Source organism: Pholis gunnellus (genome assembly GCF_910591455.1).
Source record: "Pholis gunnellus genome assembly, chromosome: 8".
NCBI lineage: Eukaryota > Metazoa > Chordata > Actinopteri > Perciformes > Pholidae > Pholis > Pholis gunnellus.
In genome coordinates, this window is record NC_136534.1 from 15,717,749 (window position 1) to 15,741,439 (window position 23,691).

Here is a 23,691-nt window from a genome sequence, read left to right on the forward strand (position 1 = left end):
AGGACGGTTCCCTCTTCTGCACTGAACTTCAGTTGTGTGCTCTGTTGAATGAAGAAGACGGCTGAGGAAATAGCCAGGAATATCTAACAAAGATTTCAATGTAAAATAAAGATAAATACCAGTAGATGGCAGTATACGTGTATTTAAACCATAGATGTAGTTATATTCACCCGTGTCTTCGTTAATTATCTAGGTCAGAGGTCTTCAACAGGTACTGCAGGGGGGGTCGTGAAATGTTTGGTTGATTAGACAATTTTTTATTATTATTTTTCCCCCCACAAATGTATTTTAAAGATAAAGTAATAAAAGACTTTCACATGTTGTAATTAAATAATAGAATGCAATAATGAAAATGGGGGAAAATGACATTTTGGATTATAAATTACAATATTTATTTTCAGGATTTTTTTCAAAATTATACAATTTATTTTTCCTTCTTTCCCTTAGACTGTTCCAAGGGCGAAGCTGTGGTGGACGGGCAACATGTTGCTGTTATCGACACCCCGGACGCTTCAAATGTTTGCTTCACTTCGTCACAGTTATACAGCAGTTTGACAGTTTCAAGGAGATTCCTTCCCACCCTGAGCACGATGTCAGAGCAATATGTCCTCAGTTTGAATATTTGTTTGAATATGTTGAATCGACTAAGCACTAAAGAACCTAAAGATTTACTGTCTTGTAAGTCTCTCCTTTCTCAAATTTTAACAGTAATTTAAATTAATTTCTATTGATGCACTTTCTGGTTAGTGTGGTTAATTAATTAATACATTTTGAAAGTCACTTTGAATTGTCTTTGTTTATAGTATGTCATATGAAATAAAAAACTTGCCTCGCAATGTTTTGCAGCCCTGCCCTATGATGCCATTCTTGTCAATAAATTATTACCTAGGTCGATGAACAAATTAATCCAAAATATCCCGTGGAATTTAAGAGAACTGCTGCCATTTCTTATAAATCCTCAGGGAGTGGCGACCATTGTTTATTTAGGTGTAGATAACGCAGGAACTTTCCTGAAAGTACAGCAGGGCCTGTTAGAGAAGTCAGATAAACAGGGGACAAACTTTTAGACTGAATAAACCTTTTTTGGAAGGCTGAATTCAAACAGAAAATACAAGTCAAACAACAGCGGGAACTTGCACATGAAAGTTATTTATTGGGTTTTCCCTCTGCCAACCCCACACATACTCCCCTGCTTTCCCTGAGTTTTTGTTTGCCTTTACAAACTGACTTCCTGTGTTTGGACTGCTTGGAGCCTCGCAAAAGACTGTGTCTTCTACATGACCTCGTCTCCAGTGTTTGTGTCTGCTCTTGAGTCTCTGCTCTGCCCCAGAACAGACAGTTATAGGAAACGATGTGACAAATAAGCCAGCATGTGGTCATCAAGAAACGCTTTTCTCCACACAAGTTCCATATTTATCTGGGATACTAAGTCATTATCATGACTGTATGCATGCTAAAGTTAGATTATTGTCTTTTTTCTCAATATTCAGGGATGGGTTTTGCAAAGGGATCAAGGTTTAAAACATTGAAAGTACTCTAATAAAAATCCTTGCATAACCAAAACCTCCATAAACAGCTTTAGTTTCCCTTTCTGTTTGTGGGTGTGGTTATATAGAGAGCTGCAGGAGACACTCTGAACTGTCTGAACTTCAGCTGCAGTATCTACTCCACTCTTTAGCACAAACATGGCCAGCAACTTAAGTAAGTCGGAAACTGCATCTATGTTTTTAAAGTAAATTATTGTTTGGTGATTGGTGGGGAAAAATCTAAATGACTAATTATTATGCATTTAATAATTAGTGATTGTTATACATTTGATATAAGCTCATGTCCTCTGTAAGTGTTTAGAGCTGTGTCCTCAAATGGTTTCCTGTGAACATTCTGTGACACTAGGACCTTTCTCAATATAATACTTCTCTGTACTTGTGAACTCGTGGACTTTCTGAAACTTGCCGCTGGTTGACGTTCTGTAGTGTTTTCCTCATCGGCAAAGAGTACAGCAATCCGGATCTGATCCAAATACATATATATACATACAATTACAATTATATATACATATATATTTACAACTATATATATGTGTGTATAATATATTACACTTCTATAATAATATATCATTTTTTATTTAAAATGAAAACGAAAAAAGCAGGGTTGTCATATTTAGTTTGATTGTAAAAATACTTTACAGTAAAAAAACCAGATTAAACTCATTAGCAAGACCAGCTGAGGTGGTGATGTCATCAAGTAAGCTGCTGTTCCAATTGTCCGTACTGCGTTCTCTGGACTTGATCCAGACTTCAGGTCCAGACTCTAAAAGTTCACAAGTCCATACTTGTGGGTATTGAGAAAGGCCCCGTCTCAGCAAATGTGTAATCTATTAAGGAGCAGTTGACGGACGAAAGAACACTTCAAGCTGTTTACGCTAAATAAGCCATAATAAACCTGTAGAGGCGTATCAGACTTACTGGGTAGAACTGTAAATACATTGAGCTTTTCTGACTTTAGTACCAAGAATGTAACCTGATTTAAATTCTGGAATTCATCTTTTCCCTTAAAATCATGATTTCTTCATCACTAGAAAATAAAAGTAAATAATTACCCATAGTTAAGTCAGATGAATGCAGTTTTTGTTCTTAGGAATCTGAGTAAAAAGTTAATTTGTTCTGTTTTTGTTATTGTATTATTTGGTAGGGAGGTTGAATTGTCTTTTGGAGGGAGGTCCAGTTGAACCTTTTCTTTGATTTGACTGACAAACAAGTTTATTATTACAATTTTTATTTTTTTAATCTGAGACACCTTCAAAGGAATGTGTCAGTCTGGACAGATAGACAGACAGGTTTCCACCTTGCAGTTCCACTTTCAGCTGACAGAGGGGGCAGTTTAAAAGACCTGCTGTCTTTTCCTGTAAGTGGTGAAATGAACAGTATATGGAAGCCACATTAGATGATGGAGCGAAAGCCAGATGAGAACATTTATTTGTCTCAAATGAAAGTCTGCAACAAATGTTGTAAATTGGAACCTCCAACAAACTCCTTTATTGGCTCTGTCAAAGCAGCAGAATGGATGTTTCTGTTCTCCTATTTACAAGTTGCATTGAGTACGTGTGTAGTGTACAACCTGAGTCTTATTCAGTGTCACTCATTCTTCTACACAGGAAGCAGCAGAAAAAATGATGAGGAGCTGAGGATAGTGATGGTGGGGAAGACTGGGAATGGGAAGAGTGCCACTGGAAACACCATTCTGGGAAAAAAGTGCTTTATATCAAAGTTCAGTGGCGAGTCTATGACTGTCAACTGTTCCAAGGGCAACGCTGTGGTGGATGGGCAACAGGTTGCTGTTATTGACACCCCGGGCCTCTTTGACACCAGGTTTAACATGCAGAAAACAGCTAAAGATCTCTGCCAGTGCATCACTTATGCTTCTCCTGGACCCCATGTGTTCCTGCTGGTCATCAAGCTGGACAGATACACTGGCGAGGAACAGCAGTCAGTGGAGAGAATTCAAGAAATCTTTGGCCAGGCTGCAGACAAATACAGCATGGTGCTCTTTACTCATGGTGACCGTCTGAAAGACACATCTATTGAGAAATTCTTGAAGGGTTGCTCAGGCCTGCTGGAACTTGTGAACAGATGTAATGGCCAGTACCATGTCTTCAATAATGATAATCCGGAGGATCGCTCTCAGGTCACTGAGCTGCTCCAGAAGATCAGAAATGTAGCCCAGACGAATGGAGGAAGCCACTACACCAACGAGATGTTCAAAGTGGCAGAAAAGGCACTCAAAAAGGAGACACAACGCATCCTGAAAGAGAAAGAAGAGCAAATAAACATAGAGAATGAGAAACTGGAGAGGAAACTAAAGGGAAAATATGAAAAAAAGATGAAGCAACTCCAGGCTGAGAGAGCGAGGGAGAGGAAAGAAAGAGAGGAGGAGAGGAAGAGGGAGCAGAGTGCTGAGCAGAGAGAGAGGGAGGGTAAAGAGGGAAGGGAAGAAATGTTGAGGGAGAGGGAGAGGCAGAGGATGTATGAGTACAGAGAGAGGGAGAGAGACGCAGAGAGAATGAGAGAAGCAGAGAGATGGCGATATAGAGAGGAGAAAGAAATGGAATACCTGAGGAAAGAAAATAGGGAGCTGTATGACAGAGAACTGAGAGAAGAAAGACGAAGGGTGGAGGAAATGTATAAAAAAGAGGCCAGAGAGAAAGCTGAGAAGAATACTTCAATTGGTGGTACGTTAGTTAACACAGCCAAAAAGGTTTGGGGCTGGTTTTTTTGATTTCTCAGGCAGTTAAACTACAGAGTAACCCTCCAGAACACATACAGGAACATATGAAACAAAAATGATTTCATCCACAGAACTATAATCTACATTTCCCTTTTTTAATTATCAGAATGAATAATAATGAATGTTATTTATCTAAGTAGAGACTATTGGTAGTCAGGCTAAGTCATGCATGATTTTGTTGAATGTGGTCTTAGGAGGTATTCAGTGTGTAAGTTAACTTTTCATAGTAATAAATGTACGCATATCATTAACATTATTCATTTAAAAGATCATAACTGAAGTAACAGTCAAAGAATTCTTTTCACAAATTATGTAAAGCTGTAAGTGTTCATATGCTAAAGTGATCTAGTAATAAACATGTGATGTTAAGACCAGACCTTTTTCAAAGTCATGATTAACTGTTCAACCAAGAGTTCAAAGGTCACAAGTCTTCATCTAAACTTTGACACTTATATGAAAAAGTTCTTTACACACACATATTTGTGTGTTCTAAAGTTGCTCTGGATATCACCTTCCCAGCGTTCTCCTTCAAGATAAGAACTGTATATCAGCAGAAAGCTTCTTCATGTTTTCTATCAGGGGATCTTAGCTAGCAAGTGGGACAAGCTCACGTGCGCTAACATGCACTTAAACGCACGCGCGGCCGGCCGGCTAAGTAAACAAGGAGAGGCTCTGATTACACACAGGTGGACATTACTTCACTAACGTTATACCTTCCATTTTCATGTTATATATCTTTACCTTTTGGTATTGGATCTGAGTTTTTCCTCCACTGACACAAGTTGTCAGATCCACAAGACAAGTCAGTGAACTTCCACTAGATGCTGCTGCAGTATCAGACAGTGTGAGGAGGTTTAACTACTCGGTACAAGATCTGAGAATATACATCAAACCCTGATGTGAGATTGAGAATATTCTATTTGCAAATAATACTTTTCTTTATTAATCATATTTCCTGTTGTGTCACAAAGAAGACACTTTACTTTGAGCCAACAGCTCTTGTTGATTGTCATCGTGTTGACGCCAGAATAACTGGTGTAACATGGTCTATAGGTGACTTCCAGTCAGTTTACTGGAAATAAACATAACATAAACATATGTTTTTCCAGGACTAGTTCGTAAAAGCAGACCGAGTGACATTTGTTAACGGAAGTTGTTTACATGCTTGAACTTTTACGTGGGTTAAAGACGCAGGATGTGTAATAAAAATCATCCCACACAAACGCTGTCTCTGATATACTAAGGGCGAAGCTGTGGTGGACGGGCAACATGTTGCTGTTATCGACACCCCGGACGCTTCAAATGTTTGCTTCACTTCGTCACAGTTATACAGCAGTTTGACAGTTTCAAGGAGATTCCTTCCCACCCTGAGCACGATGTCAGAGCAATATGTCCTCCGTGTGAATATGTTGAATAGACTACACCATACACACTAAAGAACCTAAAGATTTACTGTCTTGTAAGTCTCTCTTTTCTCAAATGTTAACGGTAATTTCTATTAATTTCTATTGATGCACTTTCTGGTTAATGTGGTTAATTAATTAATACATTTTGAAAGGCACTTTGAATTGTCTTTGTTTATGTCATATTAAATAAAAAAACTTGCCTCGCAATGTTTTGCAGCCCTGCATCATGTTATTCTTGTTAATCGTTGTATAAATGATTACCAATAGGTCGATGAACAAATTAATCCAAAATATCCCGTGGAATTTAAGAGAACTGCTGCCTTTTCCTGTAAATACTGAAGGGGAGGGGGAGCTTTGTGCTGCTTTAAAGAACTGCTGCCATTTCTTATAAATCCTCAGGGAGTGGCGACCATTGTTTATTTAGGTGTAGATAACGCAGGAACTTTCCTGAAAGTACAGCATGTTCTGATACATAAGTCAGATAAACAGGGGACAAACTTATCAACTGAATAAACCTTTTTTGGAAGGCTGAATTCAAACAGAAAATACAAGTCAAACAACAGCGGGAACTTGCACATGAAAGTTATTTATTGGGTTTTCCCTCTGCCAACCCCACACATACTCCCCTGCTTTCCCTGTTCTGGTCGCCATATTGTCTTTGTCCTACCCCGTGTGTCATCGCCTTCCAGCATTCTTCCCTCGTGTCGATTTCTATGGTTTGTTACTTTACCTTGTTATCGGTTTTTGGAGTTTTGCCTGCTACTTGTCGTTTTTGTTTGCCTTTACTTCCTGTGTTTGGACTGCTTGGAGCCTCGTAAAACACTTTGTCTTCTACATGACCTCGTCTCCAGTGTTTGCGTCTGCTCTTGAGTCTCTGCTCTGCCCCAGAACAGACAGTTATAGGAAACGATGTGACAAATAAGCCAGCATGTGGTTATCAAGAAACGCTTTTCTCCACACAAGTTCCATATTTATCTGGGATATACTAAGTCATTATCATGACTGTATGCATGCTAAAGTTAAATTATTGTCTTTTTTCTCAATATTCAGGGATGGGTTTTGCAAAGGGATCAAGGTTTTAAACATTGAAAGTACTCTAATAAAAATCCTTGCATAACCGAAACCTCTATAAACAGCTTTAGTTTCCCTTTCTGTTTGTGGGTGTGGTTATATAGTTCTAACAGCTGCAGGAGACACTCTGAACTGTCTGAACTTCAGCTGCAGTATCTACTCCACTCTTTAGCACAAACATGGCCAGCAACTTAAGTAAGTCGGAAACTGCATCTATGTTTTTAAAGTAAATTATTGTTTGGTGATTGTTGGGGAAACATCTAAATGACTAATTATTATGCATTTAATAATTAGTGATTGTTATACATTTGATATAAGCTCATGTCCTCTGTAAGTGTTTAGAGCTGTGTCCTCAAATGGTTTCCTGTGAACATTCTGTGACACTAGGACCTTTCTCAATATAATACTTCTCTGTACTTGTGAACTCGTGGACTTTCTGAAACTTGCCGCTGGTTGACGTTCTGTAGTGTTTTCCTCATCGGCAAAGAGTACAGCAATCCGGATCTGATCCACATACATATATATATACATACAATTACAATTATATGTATATACAATTACAATTATATATACATATATATTTACAATTATATATATATATATGTGTATAGAATATATTACACTTCTATAATAATATATATTTTTTTATTTAAAATGAAAACGAAAAAAGCAGGGTTGTCATATTTAGTTTGATTGTAAAAATACTTTACAGTAAAAAAATGGATTAAACTCATTAGCAAGACCAGCTGAGGTGGTGAGGTCATCAAGTAAGCTTGATGACAATCGTCCAATTGTCCGTACTGCGTTCTCTGGACTTGATCCAGACTTCAGGTCCAGACTCTAAAAGTTCACAAGTCCATACTTGTGGGTATTGAGAAAAGCCCCGTCTCAGTAAATGTGTAATCTATTAAGGAGCAGTTGACGGACGAAAGAACACTTCAAGCTGTTTACGCTAAATAAGCCATAATAAACCTGTAGAGGCGTATCAGACTTACTGGGTAGAACTGTAAATACATTGAGTTTTTCTGACTTAACCTGATTTAAATTCTGGAATTCTTCTTTTCCCTTAAAATCATGATTTCTTCATCACTAGAAAATAAAAATAAATAATTACCCATAGTTAAGTCAGATGAATGCAGTTTTTGTTCTTAGGAATCCGAGTAAAAAGTTAATTTGTTCTGTTTTTGTTAATGTATTATTTGGTAGGGAGGTTGAATTATCTTTTGGAGGGAGGTCCAGTTGAACCTTTCCTTTGATTTGACTGACAAACAAGTTTATTATTACAATTTTTATTTTTTTAATCTGAGACACCTTCAAAGGAATGTGTCAGTCTGGATAGATAGACAGACAGGTTTCCACCTTGCAGTTCCACTTTCAGCTGACAGAGGGGGCAGTTTAAAAGACCTGCTGTCTTTTCCTGTAAGTGGTGAAATGAACAGTATATGGAAGCCACATTAGATGATGGAGCGAAAGCCAGATGAGAACATTTATTTGTCTCAAATGAAAGTCTGTAACAAATGTTGTAAATTGGAACCTCCAACAAACTCCTTTATTGGCTCTGTCAAAGCAGCAGAATGGATGTTTCTGTTCTCCTATTTACAAGTTGCATTGAGTACGTGTGTAGTGTACAACCTGAGTCTTATTCAGTGTCACTCATTCTTCTACACAGGATGGAGCAGAAAAAATGATGAGGAGCTGAGGATAGTGATGGTGGGGAAGACTGGGAATGGGAAGAGTGCCACTGGAAACACCATTCTGGGACAAAAGCGCTTTATATCAATGTTCAGTGGCGAGTCTATGACTGTCAAGTGTTCCAAGGGCAAAGCTGTGGTGGATGGGCAACAGGTTGCTGTTATTGACACCCCGGGCCTCTTTGACACCAGGTTTAACATGCAGAAAACAGCTAAAGATCTCTGCCAGTGCATCACTTATGCTTCTCCTGGACCCCATGTGTTCCTGCTGGTCATCAAGCTGGACAGATACACTGGAGAGGAAAGGCAGACAGTGGAGAAAATTCAAGAAATCTTTGGCCAGGCTGCAGACAAATACAGCATGGTGCTCTTTACTCATGGTGACCGTCTGAAAGACACATCTATTGAGAAATTCTTGAAGGGTTGCTCAGGCCTGCTGGAACTTGTGAACAGATGTAATGGCCAGTACCATGTCTTCAATAATGATAATCCGGAGGATCGCTCTCAGGTCACTGAGCTGCTGAGGAAGATCAGAAATATAGCCCAGACGAATGGAGGAAGCCACTACACCAATGAGATGTTCAAAGAGGCAGAAAAGGCAATCAAAGAGGAGACACAACGCATCCTGAAAGAGAAAGAAGAGCAAATAAACATAGAGAATGAGAAACTGGAGAGGAAACTACAGGAAAAGTATGATAAAAAGATGAAGAAAATGAATGAACAACTCCAGGCTGAGAGGGAGAGGAATGAAAGAGTGGAGGAAATGAAGAGGATGTATGAGGACAGAGAGAGGGAGAGGAAAGAGAGAGAGGAGGAGAGGAAGAGGGAGCGGCATGCTGAGCAGAGAGAGAGGGAGGGGAAACAGGGAAGGGAAGAAATGTTGAGGGAGAGGGAGAGGGAGAGGGAGAGGGAGATGGAGAGGCAGAGGATGTATGAGTACAGAGAGAGGGAGAGAGACGCAGAGAGAATGAGAGAAGCAGAGAGATGGAGATATCAACAGGAGAAAGAAATGGAAAACCTGAGGAAAGAAAATAGGGAGCTGCATAACAGAGAACTGAGAGAAGAAAGAGTAAGGTTGCAGGAAACGCATGAAATAGAGGCCAGAGAGAAAGCTGAGAAGAATACTTCATTTGGTGGTAAGGTAGTTAACTTAGCCAAAAAGGTTTGGGGCTGGTTTTTTTGATTTCTCAGGCAGTTAAACTACAGAGTAGCCCTCCAGAACACATACAGGAACATATGAAACTATAATCTACATTTCCCTTTTTTAATTATCAGAATGAATAATAATGAATGTTATTTATCTAAGTAGAGACTGTTGGTAGTCAGGCTAAGTCATGCATGATTGTGTTGAATGTGGTCTTAGGAGGTATTCAGTGTGTAAGTTAACTTTTCATAGTAATAAATGTACGCATATCATTAACATTATTCATTTAAAAGATCATAACTGAAGTAACAGTCAAAGAATTCTTTTCACAAGTTATGTAAAGCTGTAAGTGTTCATATGCTAAAGTGATCTAGTAATAAACATGTGATATTAAGACCAGACCTTTTTTCAAAGTCATGATTAACTGTTCAACCAAGAGTTCAAAGGTCACAAGTCTTCATCTAAACTTTGACACTTATATGAAAAAGTTCTTTACTCACACATATTTGTGTGTTCTAAAGTTGCTCTGGATATCACCTTCCCAGCGTTCTCCTTCTAGATAAGAACTTTATATCAGCAGAAAGCTTCTTCATGTTTTCTATCAGGGGATCATTTAGTGATTTACTGGTATGAATCTGTCTTTCAATAAACCCCGTCAACTATAGCCTGACGCTTCGGAAGTTCACAAACCATCTCTGCGGCTCAGTGGTAGCTCTGCACAAATCTATGAATTAAAAAGTATAAATTAAGTCTAATTAGACTGTTCACACCGGAGGGACGCAAGTTTAAGGCACTTCTGCATTGGCTTCACTTTTCAGAACCGGAGGTTGCTGCCTGGTCTTGCTTTTTAAATGTTCTTTTACACAGACTTAAAGAGGCAAAGTCCTGCCCCTTCCGGTTGAGCACAATGGGACCGTATGTAGGAAAAAGTATGTATGTAGTCAATGGCGAGAGTAAAATGATGATTTGATCCCCTTTGAATTGTGCCATGAATTACAAACATGTTTGACAATTAAACAAATGTGCAAGTCAAGAAAGTTGACAAAGGACAAGACTGTAAAAAGTAATCAGAATGACTACACACACAAAATGCAAGATGGACATTGATAATGCTGATTGTGTTGTTTTGTCGTTTAATCGAAAAAACTAAAATACAGAAATACCATGTTTATTCGTTTTTTGTTTTATATAATGCATAGACTCTTATAAGGAGATGCAGAGTAAACGTGTTCACCCTCTCTACCAGTAGATGGCAGTATACGTGTATTTAAACCATAGATGTAGTTATATTCACCTGTCTCTTTGTTAATTATCTAGGTCAGAGGTCTTCAACAGGTACTGCAGGGGGGGGGGGGCGTGAAATGTTTGGTTGATTAGACAATTTTTTATTATTATTTATTCCCCCACAAATTTAAATGTATTTAAATACACATTATCATCAATCCAACATATTGTAGCGAATGGATAAATGGAGGCAGAAGATGTTATTTTTCAGTCAGAAATGCACACATTCATCGACACACAGGAGCTCTGTCAAGCACCGGTTCACTCACAGCGCGAGACTAGCCTGGACCTGTCCCCCTACACGTATGTTTAAAAAGAAAACATGAATCTGCCTGTTATTTTAATAGTTCAGCATTGTATGCAAGATAACAGGTATGTTTATGCATAGCAGTGGCACTAATAGGCCATCACTCATTTTCGTTTCCACATTTATGTTTAAAATAAATGTCAATTTGATTAGCTTGTATGCATGATTATCATGCAATTAACAGGCAATGTTGATATTGGCATTGGTATCAGCTGAAGGTGTGTTTATAAATGGCAGTGGCACGGCCACCCTACTCACTGTGCCTTGCACATGTTTAAAAATGAAAACATGAATATATGAACCTGTGTATTATTTGAAAAGCTTAGTATTGAATGCACAATAACAAGGTATGTTTATACATGGTACTAGGCCCAGTTTAATATAAAACAAAATGTTATACAATATAGTCGGGGGTCCCTGCTCCATCCCTCTATCAGTTTGGGGGTCTTTGGCCTGAAAAACGTTGAAGACCCCTGCTTTAGACATTTATTTTTTGCATCGCTGTCAACTCTGGCACAAAGGGACTGAGCGTTTCCATATATATATATATATATATATATATATATACACACAAAATGGTTGGGTCATTCATCACACTGTTTACGCCGTCTTTCTTCCACCTCTTCTCTTCTGTCCCTATTTCAACTTAAACTTCTCCCACCAGCTCCCCAAGTGTGTGTGTGTGTGTGTGTGTGTGTGTGTGTGTGTGTGTGTGTGTTGTTGTGGAAAGTGTTGCCGGGATACAGGCGAGGAGAGAGTGCAGACATAAACACCGGAGAGGCTCCATGTTGAGTTTGTCGTCATGAAGCCATAGCTCAGTCCACTCTGACACTGTTCTCCGTTTGGCTTTTGTAAGCTGCAGCAGACCGTTCGATGACTCATCTCAAACACGCACACAGTTACTCACAAACACGGCACATTGACAGGAAAGGATGCACGTTCATGGCAGCGCATGTGACAGCCACATGTGGGAGCCACATCCAACTCTCACATGTATGCGTCGGTTTCTTTTTGTGTGTTGCGGCCCCTTTGTGCTGCATAAAAGCCCACAATTACGCCAATTCATCCTTTCAGCACTGCTAACAATCTGCGGCCCGTCTCCCACTGTTGAAGAGATGACTCAGAGCATCACTCTCTGCAGTACCGTGGCTGCTCAGCGACAGACTGGCAGGGCGGGAGGAAGAAAAAGACTAATTCAACAGTACTGACTAAGCACAGAGTAAATGTCAGTGAGAAATATGAACAGAGAGAAAGTTAGTTGGTACGAGATGAGGTGTGAATGCACGTCTTCGATCACCTGCTGCACCACGCGTCTGCTCTGTCATATACTGTACACACATGTACTGCAGTGCACACACACTCACACAGGCAGAAACACACAATGATAATGTGAAAACCAAAGTGGTTCCCAGTTTCTTTGTTTATTGGGAAACAGCAGTGCAGCTCCTCACAGAACACTGTAGTAATTGTTAATTACACACAGTAATTACACACAGTTATATTTGCAGCTGTAACACAACATTCACGAGGAAGAGAATTACAACACAAAACTAATTGAATTATGTGAGATGATTAAACTGCTAATGAAACAACCTCAGTCTGGGAGAGAACTTCAAATAAAATACGTTAACAAACGTTAAATATTCATGATTAGCATGGGGACACCTGACAGTAATTAAGTATGCACAGCACTGATTAAGCAACTCTCTCTTCCAAATAAAATAATGTTATGTAAATGTGTGTGTGTGTGTGTGTGTGTGTGTGCGCACATCTATCTATGTGAGAACTAATTCAACTTTTAGATCTTGAGAGTGAGGATACTTGGAAAATTCAGTCCTCACTTCTGCTGTTTGGCTGGTAAAGATTTATATATTTTATTAATTTATTTTTCATTCTATATTTGGCAAGGCAGATGCAGAAACAAAAGATTGTAAATAAGACTGAGTTAGCCTATAGAGGTCTTGGTTTAGAGGGTTCAGTTCAGAGAACACACTAATTCATGTTAGGCATGTAGATGTGACCGATAAAGTCCTCACAAGTATAAAAGTACAAATGTGTGTGCGTGTGTGTGTCTACATAATGGCGTTCCTCTCTTCTTCTTCTTCATTCAGGTTCGTCTTCTTGTTGCCTTTATTTCCGCGTTTGACCGCTATGACGAAAGCAATTACTGCAACAAGACAAAAACAAAATGGAGTCAGCACCGCCGACACAAAACTAAACGATAACATCGGAATGTGCAGTATGAAGGACGCCGGTTCATGTGTGAGTTTCTTTTTTTTTTTCAGGACTTTTATATGAGAATTTGTCAGACTTACTGCAGAATCCCAGAGTGCCAGCCAGGATCCCGATGGTGGGTCCCATCCCATAACTGAAGTTACGCTCATCGTGTGCCATGTAGCAGTAGCCCAGCTCTGTGCAGTTACATACTCTCACTGGTACAGAGAGGAGAGAGCAACACACACGTCATCAAACTTTTATAAGAGACAGACGAAGAGCGTGTAAGTCAACCATCAACAACCGATCTCTTATCACAGCCCTTGAAATTCAGTCTTTTCCTGCTAAAAAATGCAGGCTCTAAAACACAATCGCATGTGTAACATTTAAAAATGTTCATCAAAAATAGTCTGATGCTTAAAAAAAGGAAACAAAATAGCTTTCCTAAAACAGCTGGCCACTGTATTTTTTAGCAAATTTAATTGGAGAAAAAAATACATTTGTTGGGCTTAACTGAATGAACTCACCCTCAAACGACTGTGTGACTCCCATGCCTGCATTGTCTTTAATGTTAATGGGGATTGTGAAGGTTTTATCTTCAGTTGGTGATTTCCTCAGGGTCAGTTTCGCCGTTGTACCTGCATGACATGCAAAAGGAGACAATAACAATGTGATTATTTAAAAATACGGCTCAGTTTTACACCATCACTTCAGTAGTAGCTACAGTTTGTTAGCGTACCGTCAACACTTTTCAGTTCCCAGTTGGGAGATTTCTTGCCATGGGCGAAGGCGAAGGTGAAGGGCTGGGAGAAGGGGGCGCTGTCCGTGTCTTGGGCCTTGATGAAGACAGGTTCAGGTTTCTTCACACAGATGAAGGCCTGCGTCTCAATCAGTTTGGGAATGTTGTCGTTCACATCCAGCAGCCTCACGGAAACGACACGCTCGGACGACTTCACCGGATTGTCTTCAGAGAGAAAGCAGAAAGTATGAAAATGCCTCGCTGATTCAGCAGTTTGTCGAGTAACAATAAACGATGGTCAGATTTTAAATATCGTGTACATAAACAAATGAAACCTAAATTTATTAAATCCCCTTCTGTACCAACAGTGCTTTGTATGATCCTAACTTCAGACAGGACAGCACAAAGCCTAAAAAGTGAAACTGTAAGGCCGTCATACAAACTGATCAAACCCTCTAATAAGCTATGATGAGAGTCTAATATCTCACCTTTCTCAAACGCAGTGACGGTGACTTCAAAAGACTCCAGGGTTTCTCTGTCCAACTTGTCTTTGGTCTTGATCTCTCCCGTGGCAGCATCGATCTCCAGCCAGCCGCGAGTGTCACCGTCCATCTTAAAACTGCACAACACACCAGCAATCACACACACACACACACACGCACGCGCACACACACACACACACACACACACACACACACACACACACACACACACACACACACACACACACACACACACACACACACACACACACACAGAGCAGATATTAGAAATCATCCATGACACACCAGGCTCTGAACTGAGGCCCGGGGGAATAACGGTATAGTCAAAACAAATCAATAGTCTGTTTCGGGTACATGTGATAGTCCTAACAGTAGCAGTAACGTTAAAAACAAAAGCCAGAGCTGATAGCGGAACAATTCCTGAGCTATGAAATCTATGCAGATGTGTGTTTGTGTTCAGTCTCCTATCATACAGTACAAAGTGGCCTTAGATGAACGGCACCTTTAAGTATAAGCCTGGTGTTATTCTATATTTCTACTATTGTCAACAAATCCCATGAAAAGACTAAAACCAACAATATATCAGTCTGTCTTCAACTCCAACTCCCTAACCCTGTCCGTGGCTCTGAGCTGAAGACCTACATCTTTAACAGTGGGTTACCAATGTGTTTGATTAAAGGAAGATATATCAGGCTTTGGGCACACAGATAATACATCAATTCATTATTTGTTTGGGTCTTTTCATGTGATTTGGGTTTTATTTGCTTGCTTTTGCCTGTGTCGTCTTATTTCTGTGTGTGTACCTGATCTCTTTGCCCTCTGGATCCTTTGCCTCCACCGTGAGCAGCACTGATCCCTTGGTGGTGTTTTCGGGCACATTCACGTCCAGGATGTCCAGGCTGAACTCTGGAGCCTCGTCTACGTCAGTGAGAGACACAGAGACGAAGGCTGTGGATTCGCTGCCGTACTCCAGACCCGTCATCAGCGGCTCCGGGTTACGAGCATCAACCTGGAGCTTGTAGGTGGCAGAGGACTCAAAGTCCAGAGGCTGTTAGGAGACAAGCAGGCTGGTTAGAAGAAGCGGTAAAAGGGACTTTGAATGTAGATCAAAGTCAATGAGTTGTATGGAATAATCTTTGTATGTTTGTGTGGGAGATGCAGAGAATGGAGAGAAGGTACCTTAACTACGACAAGATGGCCGACGCCTGTGCCGTCGGTTTCCACAGTAAAGACTCCATCGTCGTCGCCGGCAGTGATTTGGAACTCGATGCGGGAGCTGCCGCTGTCTGGGTCATCGGCGTCTGTTGCATTGATGGTCAGCACTGTGTGTCCCACAGGAGTGTCCTCTGCTAGAGTGTGACTGCCATACTGCACACAGACACAGAAACATGAGGGAAATCAGCCAAACGGCACCAGAAGTCAGAGGCAGGAAGTGGTTCCCATACTTACGTCGTTCTTCTCGAACAGAGGCATCTTGTTGTTGACGTCGATGACCTTGACGACGACCTTACATTCTGTGCTGAAAACTGTGAAACAGAAAGTATTTGGAGTTCAAACAGACTCACCTCTATTTACAGGTGTGTTGCGTCATACGGTTTGTGTGTTACCTAGGTCGGTGACTCTAACGTTGAGGTTATACACCTGCTGCTCTCTTCGCTGCAGCGAGCGCAATGCCTGGATTGTTCCAGAAGCAGTGTCAATGGAGAAGGAGTTGGGGGAGGTGGGTGGATCTTGGGACACGATGGTGTAAGTCAGCTGAGCGTTCAGTGTCCCCTCTTGATCGTCATCATGGGCCAACAGCTGTCCAATCAGGCTGCCTGGAACCACAAGTTTTATAAGAGTAAGGGAAACAAAATTTTGCTGAATTTAAGGGATCTCCAGAGGTCTCTGAGGCAGTGAGAGTAAATCCTACTGGAGATGACAGTGGTGCTGAATCAGAGGTGAGTACACACATGTTGAGACATGTTCCACAGTGATTGTGCAAAATAGCAATAATAGCAATATGTATAATTCAGAGTAAGGCATTTTAGTCTAACGACTAAAATGAAGCTGGATTTAGATTTTGCTTGCATCTTTCACTGGCTGCACTCATTGTGGCACTAAATTCTCTGTAAATTCTCGTTTCTCTTTTTGTTTCAACACGTGATCACTGGAGAGCTGCTCTTAAATGTTTTTATGACACTTCACTTTACGTACAGGTAAGTCACTCGCAGTGCACAGTACATTTACTGTACTTAAGTACGATTTCGAGGTACTTTTTACTGTACTTGAGCATTAGCATTTTATGCTACTTTATACTTCTACGTCACTACATTTTGAAAGGCAAATATTGTACTTTTCACGCCACTAAAGTTATCTGACAGTTTTAGTTACTTTGCAGATTCAAAACATGAATACAAAATATAATCAACTAATAAATTACTATGTATTATTATATTAAGTAGTTATATTTTGTCCTACCGTTACCAGCTGCAACATTAAAGTAATTATTATGCATCTATAGTTATAAAACAGTAATATAACATAACGTGCCATAATGCATAATAAGCATTTTTACTTTTGGTACTTTAAGTACATTAAAATGCTCATATTCTTTTACTTGTAATGCAGAATTATTTTTAAACAAATGAGTACTTCTCTCTTTTCACTCCTAACATCCATCTTTGGAGCAATCTTAAGTCTAAATCTCTGATAAAGATGGACCCAGAAACACAGAAGACAGAAGAAACAATGGAGAGATCAAATTCAAAGCAAGAGAATAGAACTTTAAGAAGAATGTTGGCTGACTGAGGCATCATCCTAACTTTCAAGCACATGTAACGAGCTTTACGCCATGGATGTGTTATGTAATAATCACACACACATCATACCTGCAGGCTCGTCCTCCTGCACCTCAAACACACTCTCCTCATTTGCACACACTGGTGCGTTGTCGTTCACGTCCTCCACCAAGACTTGAATCTCCATGGGTGGATCCACCTGGTTTTCGTCGGTATCTACTGCAAACACCACCACGATGTACTGAAACACAACCAACACAAGTTCAAGAGTAATCCCTAGAAGTAGGTTGTTCTTTTTATATGGGATAAAAGAGATGTAGTCAGCAAACCAAGCATGTATTGTGTACCATGTCTTTGTCTTCTCTGTCCAGCTCCTCTGTGAGATGTATTTCTCCCTCTTCTGTGATCTGGAAGGGGAATTTCAGCTCTCGTTCTTTCTGCACTAACGTGTACACGGCGTTGGGCTCATTAGACTGGACCTGGATCCAAAAAGTGAGGAAAGAGGCCAGAGTAGGAAGGTTATTTAAGGATGCGGAGTAGGTAAAGTCGGTGTGTGTACTTCAACGTGTCAGCATTTGTGAGATTTGTGCAGAGTTGACATCCCGCCACACCTTCGCGATGAGCAGAGGGTACGTTTCCTTTAAGTGCTCTCTAACAGTTATAGGTCCAGGATTGACCCATAGGTTTTGCTGCACGACAATGTGCACTCTGGTGTTTCCACTCAGCGCGGTCTGCGACGCTCCTCCCAGGTCCTGCACGCGCACAGTCAGGGTGTAGTCTGGGTCCTCCAGGGGGTTCACGTTTCTCCTCCTCATTTCTGACACCACAGAGAAAAAACAAATTTGAGCAATTGTACAGGCAAGAAAAAGAAAAAGGTTGGAGGGTTGAACGTTAACAAAGTAATCAGTCGATCTCTAATTTTGGAAAACTGAGTCATGGCGGCTTAACCACTCTCCTACACCCAAAACATCCCACCAGCACTAATCACTGGACAGTCCTTTCTTCATTACAGTCTTCGTTTATCTACATTGACACCATCCATCACTCTTACAAGCAAGTCAAAGTCCCTCGTGACTTTTAAGATTTTAGAAAAATACGTGTCAAAATAAACAAAAGTATGTGTTTGCAGTTGTGTGCCACAGTTCACTCTGCAGATTAGAGGCTCTCAGTTTATATGGTGATATTTCATCTTGTTCCGCTGCATACACACCTGCTCTCTCCACACAGGTGAAGAAGGGGTTTTCTTCAAAGGGGATCTTCTGCACTGAACAGTAGTCGATAAACTTTGTCTTCAGAGCATCAATGCTCTGGTCTTCTCCTCTGCCATACTGGATGCCTATTCTAGCTTTAAGCATCTGTGTCCCTGTTAAAGAACACACATGTTGTTCAGTAGGATGTCAAACAGCTCACAGATGTAAACAGGCATCTTCAAACATGGTGCTCACACACACACACTCAAAGTAATCAGTGATCAGCTTCACGCGACACATTCAGGCAATCTGCCTCCACTCAGCGTTAATCTTGAGCACACAAGATGAGCCGTGTAATCTGGATTTACAGTGGCACTATACGGCCAGATCACAGATTATAAACATTCCCACAGACGGTGCACCTATAGTTCTGACTCCTATCACCTGTTTCTGTGGTGGAGATCTCTCCCGTGTTAGGGTCGATCTGGAACAGAGGGATGTCGTGATTGTTGGGGATCTGGCTGACCAGGCTGTAGCTCAGATGAGCGTTGGGAGTCTCGGGGTCGTCCTGATCCAACGCAAACACGCGAGTAAATGGGACACCTTGAATAACAAAGAACAGATGTTAAAGTCTCAGCACAGTGAGAAGACAGCCTGAGTATGATAACACAGAGAAGTATAATGACTGGATGTCAGTGAACAACATAGAAGTACTGCTTAACCCATATGCATGCCAGGAATCATTTACAGGGTAGCCTTGAAGAACCACAGCGGTGCTGGTTGTACTATTTTAGCGAGTGAGTGAAATACCTAAACCCAAGACTGCATGTTTTTATGGTTTTAAATGTAAATATTCTAGATGTCTTATGAATAAGTTTATACAACAAAGGTTTGCTGCGGATCTTGAGTTTGTCATGACTAACGCGCCACAAATCCATGCCTCAGCAAAGGTGAGGTAGAAGAACCATGGTCCTTAAATCACATTATTTTAAAGTAAAACAGGTTCCATTACTGTTGTCTGTGATGGATTGTATGTTCTCAATAATAATAATTCTTAGGCCAGTGTCAACATTTCCTCTCCTCTTATTTAAATATTCGTAATACACACCCGCTGGATTGTTTTCTCTGACCACAGCTGTGTATGCGCTCTGGTTGAAGAACGGAGCGTTGTTGTTGACGTCCAACACATTTACGGTCACATAAACGGGCCCATCCACAACTTCATCATCTGCCAGCGCCTCCACCTGGATACAAACACGAGTATGTATAAATACATGTTTTAATGCTGCTATATTGCTGAAGTTTGATTTTCTGTGTGTTAATAAGAAGAGAGAGGACAACCTTACCATTATCATGTAATGGTTCTCTCGAGACCAGTCCAGAGGCGTCTCCAGGTACAGCCACCCGTCCTTTGAAATCTTAAATTCTTCCTTTCCTTCTCCACCCAACCTGAAACTATTAACTGCTGGATTGGTCACCTGAAACTATAGAGTGAAAGATGGGGAGGAGGGTAGACATATGAAGAGACAATTACAGATAATCTAAAGCCTTTTTAACACCACATTTCATCACAGACAAAAATATACAAAAGAAACTAGTTCAGTGGTTCTCAATCTAAGGGTCGGCCCCCTCCAAAAGGGTCACAAAAGAAATCTGAGGGGTCGTGAGATACTTGTAGAAAATCAAAGCTCTGCTGCACAAGATTTTATTATTTGTTCTAACTTTTCCGTCATCTTTTTTAAGCTTTTTGTTAAATATTGAAGAATGTTTCCTCTGGGATTCAAACAATATTCAAAAATGAAACCATGTGACCAGTTTACCTGAGAGATCACTCTTTGAGGAAACTGCTAACGACTCATAGACATCTGAAACATGTGACCTCAAGAAGGGCCTTAAGTAAATTTAAGTAAGGTTTGTATACTGCATTTTAAAAGCCTATTATGTGTTTTAATATAAAATCTAAATTTGAAGAGAAACTATAGCTGTCAGACTAATGTAGTGGAGTAAAAGCTACACTATTTCTCTTTGAAATGTAATAGAGCAGACGTGTAAAGTAGCCAAATTGGAAATAAGTACAATTACCTCCAAATTGTATTCAAATACAATACTTTAGTATTAGTACAATAGTTATTTTCCACCACCGCTGGCATGCGTGTAGTACCTGATACATGGGATATTGTACTGGTGTCCCCTCTGGCACATCCAGCTCTGTGTTCTCGAAGGGGCCCTTCTTTTCCTCCAGATCCTTCCCACCAGCCTATCAGAGCAGAGGAACAGGTCAAAGCTCATTGAACATAGTACAGGCTGAGGCAGAACTGACCCTCTCACACTCACGCCCACATTTGCCCTTTTCACATTGGCTCTGTACTGTCGCTGAATGTAGTCAGGTTTTTACAGCCCAGTTATTTATTGAACCAAAACTACCTGACAAATTGGGAAATCTTACATCCCACTGCATGACAGGGGAGCAAAGTCTACAAAGGCCCACTGCTCAGTTTAGTAACAATTTGCACTTTATTTTAGTGTTTTAGATAAGTTACCAAAGGGTTTCTTGCACACCTTCCTTTATCCTTTGATATTTACTTTGCTTGTTTTCTTTGTTGCTTCAATCGCCATAAAAGAAAGTCTGCATGCATGCACCAAAGGTGTCCCATGACTTGTGATAATAAACACAAGCATCCTTTTACAGGTTGGTGAATGTGTGCATTAACTGAATATGTATTGAGGGACCGGGGTAACAGTTGGCAGTTATGTACTCACAATGCTGAACAGGAGTGGGAGCAACAACAGATGTATCACGGGTGTCATGATCACAGTCTGGGAAGGAAATGTAAGAGGAGGAGGAGACGGGGGGGGGGGGGTATGAAAGCAGGAGGTTGAGGAGGCAGAGAGGTGACATAAGACGAGGATTTAAATGACACATTTCAATTTTACAAGGCAAAATATTCGCTGTTAGATTCACATCCCATTCTTCTAGAAATAATTAACCCTGATGTGAATACTTGTTACGTAGTCCATTTGGAAACAATTAACCCCACTGTGCCTGTTCTCTATTCAGCACAATGAGTTATTGATTCATGAAGACAAAGAAAACCTGTCCTCTGTCCCAGGGTATCCACACATGTACATGCTATCTCTAGGTGTGGCTTCACCTACACAGCCAGGTGAACCTCCACACAGGAGAAACTGAAAGTCAGAGCTCACATGCAACGCCAGACTTGGGTAAATTGTGTCCACAGTGGGCGTCGATATGACGCAGGTACTGAAAGATCAATGAGCAGTGTTTAACCTCAGCGACTATACAGCCGAGTTTAGAATAATACCTCAGCCTTCATTGTGTGTTTGAACGCGTGGGTGTGGTTATTTTTGCTTGAATAAGAATGATAACGAACACATTTACTGTCTCCTTGACATCCAGAAGTTACATAAAAGATTAAATGATCATTTTATTCTTCCACTGTGTCTCAAAGATGTTGTAAAGTGTTGTATTCAGATGGCAGCTGAATACATGTACAGCACTGTCTGAGATAACGGTACCGTGACACTGCTTTACATAATAGGAAAAAATAAATCCTTTCACGTCAAACAAGACTGTGATAGAATATCAGGAGTGTATTGATAAGTGGACAGGTTGAGGATTTGTGGACTAAAGTGCCGTCAAAGAGAAGAGTAAGGTCAGCCGACTAGTGAAGGTGACATTGAGTCGTGGCTAATGACCTTTTTGTAGCGCAGCACACTTTTAATGTCACTGCCCTGGTACACTCCTTATCAACAGAACACACATTTTACTTCAATTCTAATGAACTAACTATTATTTCTGTCTCCCTGTTGACAAATACCTCAGCTGACTGGCATATTTTAACTGACAGGCCATTGCTAGCATCACTAATTTACAGAGAACCACTTTGGTTTAACTCGACTTCCAGAAAGGAAAATATTCTGTGAATTGAATTATTAACCGTATTTGTCCGACAGAGGGTTGATGGACAAAGTGACAAAGCCCTTGTAGGCCCTTTCTTTCTCCTTTTAGCGCAATGACTCAGTGACCTTTGTCAGTCTTCCATGTCAGCTGCTTTGACACCAGATCTAGTCTCACATACACGTGATATCCCCCCAAAAAGCAAGGCACTGACAACAATCCAGGAAGCCACGACGGGAAGGACAGGTTGGTTGTCAGATATGCTAACACCCGACCCTAAGGCCCTGCCAAAGTCAAGTGAAGATCAGAGCACTTTTAAAACGAACTGAAAGCACGCGACACATCAAACTCAGCCTGTTTAAACCCAACGGAGGCAGTCCAGTTTGTGTCCTATTCACACGGCAAAATCTACTCCAAAGACTCAACAGTTCCAAAGCTGGAAGACCGGAGAGCGAGGACACTTACCTTACCGGAGAGATTGAGCGAGTCACTCCTCAGGCCTCAGAGAGATCAGAGCAGCCCCATCCTTTTCTGGTCAAACGTTAACCAAGTGTGTTAACCAGCAATGTTTTATTGGATCTAATGATTGTCTAATCACCCTGCCCTCATGTGGAGCTAGCCAATGGGGGAGTAGCTGACGAGAGAAGACAGGAACAGAACAATTGTACGTACAGTACGGTAAAAGAGGAGCCCATTAAAACGTAATATTAGCTGCTAATTTTACATAAATCCTGATATATTGAGTTCTGTTGGTGGGTTATAGTTGCAAAAAACAAAGCGGTTGAAGGAATCTCCCATTAAAGTACTTTTACACTGCATGTGTGTGAATTGTAGACAAAAAGAGAACAAAAAAGGGTGTAATAATGGGGCAAATTTCTCTAGATATCTGCTATTCATCTTTGAAGTTGATAATTTCCCCTCAGACTTTGACCTCTGCACCGTTTCCTGTCAGATTTTCCATTAGTAGCAGTGCCTGATAAGGAGCTGTGTGTGCAGACAATAGGACTATCAGATTACACTGACAATCCCTTGCATCGTAAGAATGCAAACCTCTGGGGTCATCTGGTGTGATTCAGCAGGTCAAGGCATAAACTATAAAACTGTTTAACAGCAGGTGTGAGTCCAGCTTTGTCTCTAAATAAGTGAATGCCACAGAAAT

At 40.6% G+C, this 23,691-nt stretch overlaps 2 protein-coding genes across 3 annotated transcripts; one reads left to right on the forward strand and one right to left on the reverse strand.

Annotated features, from left to right (window-relative positions):
• Positions 1 to 2,846: 2,846 nt before the first annotated feature.
• On the forward strand, positions 2,847 to 10,132 carry LOC306700447 (GTPase IMAP family member 8-like). Its single transcript, XM_079165466.1, has 3 exons — positions 2,847 to 4,265; positions 6,904 to 6,956; positions 8,431 to 10,132. Exons 1-3 carry the CDS (start codon positions 2,944 to 2,946, stop codon positions 9,633 to 9,635), a joined length of 2,580 nt encoding a protein of 859 aa, XP_079021592.1. The 5' UTR covers positions 2,847 to 2,943; the 3' UTR covers positions 9,636 to 10,132.
• A 2,437-nt stretch (positions 10,133 to 12,569) lies between these two features.
• Positions 12,570 to 23,053, reverse strand: cdh17 (cadherin 17, LI cadherin (liver-intestine)). Of its 2 annotated transcripts, none has more exons than XM_079164744.1 (19): positions 22,998 to 23,053; positions 21,374 to 21,430; positions 20,775 to 20,870; positions 19,960 to 20,097; positions 19,722 to 19,857; positions 19,058 to 19,216; positions 18,634 to 18,786; positions 18,035 to 18,240; positions 17,771 to 17,902; positions 17,514 to 17,664; positions 16,251 to 16,460; positions 16,093 to 16,169; positions 15,823 to 16,011; positions 15,447 to 15,691; positions 14,629 to 14,759; positions 14,141 to 14,365; positions 13,929 to 14,039; positions 13,503 to 13,619; positions 12,570 to 13,354 (listed from the first exon to the last, which is right to left on the reverse strand). In XM_079164744.1, exons 2-19 carry the CDS (start codon positions 21,419 to 21,421, stop codon positions 13,260 to 13,262), a joined length of 2,619 nt encoding a protein of 872 aa, XP_079020870.1. In that variant the 5' UTR covers positions 21,422 to 21,430; positions 22,998 to 23,053; the 3' UTR covers positions 12,570 to 13,259. The 2 variants fall into 2 exon arrangements, with proteins under 2 accessions (XP_079020870.1, XP_079020871.1); XM_079164745.1 differs by having other exon boundaries at positions 23,003 to 23,040.
• Between the last annotated feature and the right edge of the window lie 638 nt (positions 23,054 to 23,691).